We start from the raw sequence: 4,155 nt of genomic DNA, 5'->3' as shown, positions 1-4,155 counted from the left end.
CCGTATACATGCAGGGTGATTATTTACCATATATCCCTCCCAGCCCCAGCAGTCAATATACTAATATAGTCCGGGCCCTAGTTGACCAAGTCAGTCCATATATAGTACATCATCATGATAGTCATAGAAATATATCTTGCATATGGAAGTTCAACAAATGTATCCGAGGGACGAAAAAAGGAAAAATATGGTGCACCGCAGTCGTATGTATGCAAAGTAACTCTACTATGCAGTTGCATGCACATTTTATTCTTAATTATGTGCCTCTAGTAAGAGAATCCTTTTCTAGATAAACTGAATCCATTAAAAGATTCAGATTAGGCGCCTACATGGTGTGACGAAATATCTCAGCGGACAGGTGATGGCCCAGAATGTAATATCCTCACCTTTGCCTTTCAACCAAAATGTAACCAACTTTTATTACCAACCTCCTTAGCTAGTTCACGTCCTCCTCCTGCCAGTCATCTTCCTTGTTAGTTTTATTTTCTTCTTCTCCAACTGAATTTATGCATGCAATCAATAACCGAATCGCCTACCTTTTCTTAATTTCCATTTCTACCAAAAATTCAGCAGATAATTCCCCGCCATTTCTGACGCCGAAAGATCTTACATCTCTATCTCTCTCTTCCTGTCTCTCTATCTCTCTATCTCTCTCTCAGCTCAAGCTCTCACCAATGGCTATAAAAACCCCTAAACCCCACACCATTCAACATATCAGTTCTTGCTTCTTTTAACATAAACAAGGAAAAGATGTCTAAGTTTTCTAGTTTTTCAGCCGTATTCTTTTGCTTCTTCTTTATTCTTGTAATTTGCCAAGTTTCTAAAGCTGCTAGATTCGTCCCTAGTCATCGTGGTCATCATATTTCTGGTTTTGTTACAACAAAAGATACTCAATTTTTGCTCCATGGGTCTCCATTTCTGTTTAATGGATTCAATTCATATTGGATGATGCACGTAGCTGCTGAACCAACTGAACGATACAAAATCTTAAACGTGTTTCGTGATGCTTCTGCCGCTGGCTTAACTGTATGTCGAACATGGGCTTTTAGTGACGGTAGCAATCAAGCTCTCGATCTCCAAATATCACCTGGTGTGTACGATGAACGTGTCTTTCAGGCACTTGATTTCGTCATTGCGGAAGCACGCAAATATGGAATTCGTTTAATTATGAGTCTCGTTAACAATTACAATGACTATGGAGGAAGGCCTCAGTATGCACAGTGGGCTAAAAGTGCTGGTGTACAGATTTCTAGCGATGATGATTTCTACACAAATCCTGTTTTGAAGGACTACTATAAGAACCACGTCAAGGTAAATTCATTTAACAAAGCATGCCCATGCATATATGTTTTCAAACGTGGGAGTTCACAAATAATAAATATACACATACTATTTGTAGACGTATTATTAACGTATGAAATTTCTTTGTCTACAGAAAGTTCTAACACGATTTAACACCATAACTAAAGTCGCTTATAAGGATGACCCAACTATAATGGCATGGGAGCTCATGAACGAACCTCGTTGCCAATCTGATACCTCTGGCAAAACAGTACAGGGATGGGTTCAAGAGATGGCTACATATACAAAATCTATCGACAACAAACACTTGCTTGAGATCGGAATGGAAGGATTCTATGGAGATACAATGCCAGAGAAGAAGCAGAATAATCCTGGTTACCAAGTTGGAACCGATTTCATTTCAAACAATCTTATCGAAGAGATCGACTTCGCCACCATACATGCATATCCTGATATTTGGTGAGTTTAATATGTAAAGCTCTAATAGTTGCGGGCTAAAAACCCCTAAACAACTAGGAACCACTACATGGTCAAACAAATATTAACCTTTTTTTTTGCTGCAATCCAAATTCGCAGGTTATCCGGCCAAAACGACTATGCACAATTAGGCTTTGTGCAGAAGTGGATGTCGAGTCATTGGACAGATTCAAGGACGATACTAAGAAAGCCATTGGTTTTTTCTGAATTTGGCAAATCGAGTAAAGATCCAGGATACACACTAAGCGCAAGAAATGTGTACATGAACGCAGTTTACAACAGCATTTATAACTTTGCGCGAAGGGGAGGAACCATAGGAGGTGGTTTAGTATGGCAAATAGTAGCTGAAGGAATGGAATCATTTTATGATGGCTATGAGATTGTTTTATCACAAAATCCTTCCACGGCTGGACTGATTTCAGGGCAATCTCATAAAATGAGAGCACTTAGTCATACGTTAAGCGGAAAACATTAAACAGGATATGGGCGATATATATGATGGAACGTCGACTCCGCAAAGCCGTACAACCAAGGCATTTTTAACTTGGAAATTCTTGTAGCGATAGGCAATAAATTAAGCAATAGGCAGAGTTTTGAGTAGGAATTTGAAACTCAACTAGTTAAATGTAATTCATTCACCTTAATTACTTTCAGTTTCAGTAATAATGAAAAAATGATATATGTACCATCTTCATTTCTTTGAACAAGACGTAATTAAATTAGTCACAGTTGTGGCGACAGATCCAGAAAACACTATCTAAGTCTAAGCTATATATGAGCACCAGTTAATGGCCAAACTTTGCAAGGGACAGTTAATATTTTTGACTCGGCATAAGAGCATCATTTTTCCAACTGCCAGAAAACACAAAAGAGACGCTGCAGACCTACCCCGGTCAAGAAAACTCAAATACTTACCAAACTAGTAACCAACTGTTTCAGTTTATAACTGTCAGCAGATTTTGTGATTTTGTCTTTTCATCCTTATTTGAAATTAATTTAATTTGAAGCAAATAAAGAGAACTTTTTTCGAAGTAAAACGTTGTATTAAGAGAAAAAGAAGTTGGACTAGCCAACAGAACAGAAGCCAGTTATCAGCTCTCAACAGACTGAGACTGAAACAAGAAAAAGAACCCAAAAATCAAAGATTACACCAAAACAGAAGTGCATACCAAAACAGACCCAATTTTAAAGCCTGCAACACACAGCAACGCTGACTGTTCAACTACTGCAGTTTAATGTAACCTGATAACCCTACTGTTCAAAGTCTGCACTACCAGAACGTACAAGACTGACTGTAACTACTTGCCTGGAACTTCAATCTACGCCTGCTACCCACTTTCATTTCTAAGACAAGGAAATTACGAACACATAAGAGTATCCCATTGACTCCAAATTAAGCTCGAGTCTATGAACTTGAATGTGTCTGTGTAAATCACTAGATTATGTTTCACGGAGTCAATCAATTCTTCCACACTCTTCTGTCTAGCAGAACCAAAATGACGATTGTTTCTTTCCTTCCACAACAACCAGCAGATTGCATAAGGCAGTATAACCCAAATCTTCCTTCCTCTTCCATGAAGAACGTTAACAGACCAAGCTTCAAAAAGTTCCTGCAATGTTCTAGGTAAGGGCCATGATATTTTGAACGCCTTGATAAAATAGTCCCAAACAGCAAAAGAATAAGAGCAATGCATTAGCATATGTTCCACTGTCTCTCTTTCAGCATCGCAAAAAAGACACAATTCACTGTCAACTTGAACTCCCCTATGATTCAGCATAACTCTAGTTGGAATAGCGTTCTGGAAACCAGCCCAGAGTAGGAAACTCACTTTATGAGGGATATTATTCCTCCATAAGAACTGCTGAAAGTTGCAATTTTCTAGCTCACCAACTAAAGCATCATAGCAATTTTTAGTGCTAAAATCGTTCAGAATATTCAGCTCATCTTCCTCGTTTGAAAGCTCAGGAGCTTGACCCAAATCCCTCCTTAATAAATCCCATTCTAACTGCTCATTAGCGTTGAGATTTTTCTTGAAATTCCATCTCCAATTATTACCTTCAATCATGTCTGCCACCGATATATTCTTATCTTTAACAGCTTTGAAGATCAACGGAAAAATATCCTTAAGACAACCCCTATCCAGCCATTTGTCAACCCAAAAGCGAACACCTCTACCATTCTTTATCGTAAAGTTGGAGAAGCTCTGAATGTCTTTCACTGTCCTAACCACATTATTCCACAAACTGCTTCCTTGAGGCTTGTCGTCAACGGCAGGAATCAATAAATCTTCTTCCACTTTAAATTTCTGGTTCATTAATCTCCTCCATAAAGCACCTTTACTCTTCGAATACCTCCATATCCACTTTGCTAGCAAA

General features: G+C 38.5%; 1 protein-coding gene across 1 annotated transcript; it reads left to right on the top strand.

Annotated features, from left to right (window-relative positions):
• The first annotated feature begins 750 nt into the window (after positions 1-750).
• On the top strand, positions 751-2,254 carry LOC113331910 (mannan endo-1,4-beta-mannosidase 1-like). Its single transcript, XM_026578551.1, has 3 exons — positions 751-1,311; positions 1,436-1,761; positions 1,879-2,254. The coding sequence occupies exons 1-3, from the start codon at positions 751-753 to the stop codon at positions 2,252-2,254; spliced, it is 1,263 nt and encodes a 420-aa protein (XP_026434336.1).
• Positions 2,255-4,155: the final 1,901 nt, after the last annotated feature.

This window comes from Papaver somniferum, unplaced genomic scaffold, assembly GCF_003573695.1.
Source record: "Papaver somniferum cultivar HN1 unplaced genomic scaffold, ASM357369v1 unplaced-scaffold_128, whole genome shotgun sequence".
Lineage (NCBI taxonomy): Eukaryota > Viridiplantae > Streptophyta > Magnoliopsida > Ranunculales > Papaveraceae > Papaver > Papaver somniferum.
The sequence above is the reverse complement of the archived record's forward strand: the minus strand, read 5'-3'. Positions and strand labels throughout refer to the sequence as shown.

Coding starts and splice junctions, on each gene's coding strand:
- LOC113331910 (XM_026578551.1), top strand. CDS start 751: ATGTCTAAGTTTTCTAGTTTTTCAGCCGTATTCTTTTGCTTCTTCTTT. Junction 1,312..1,435: donor ACTATAAGAACCACGTCAAG/GTAAATTCATTT, acceptor CTTTGTCTACAG/AAAGTTCTAACACGATTTAA. Junction 1,762..1,878: donor CATGCATATCCTGATATTTG/GTGAGTTTAATA, acceptor CCAAATTCGCAG/GTTATCCGGCCAAAACGACT.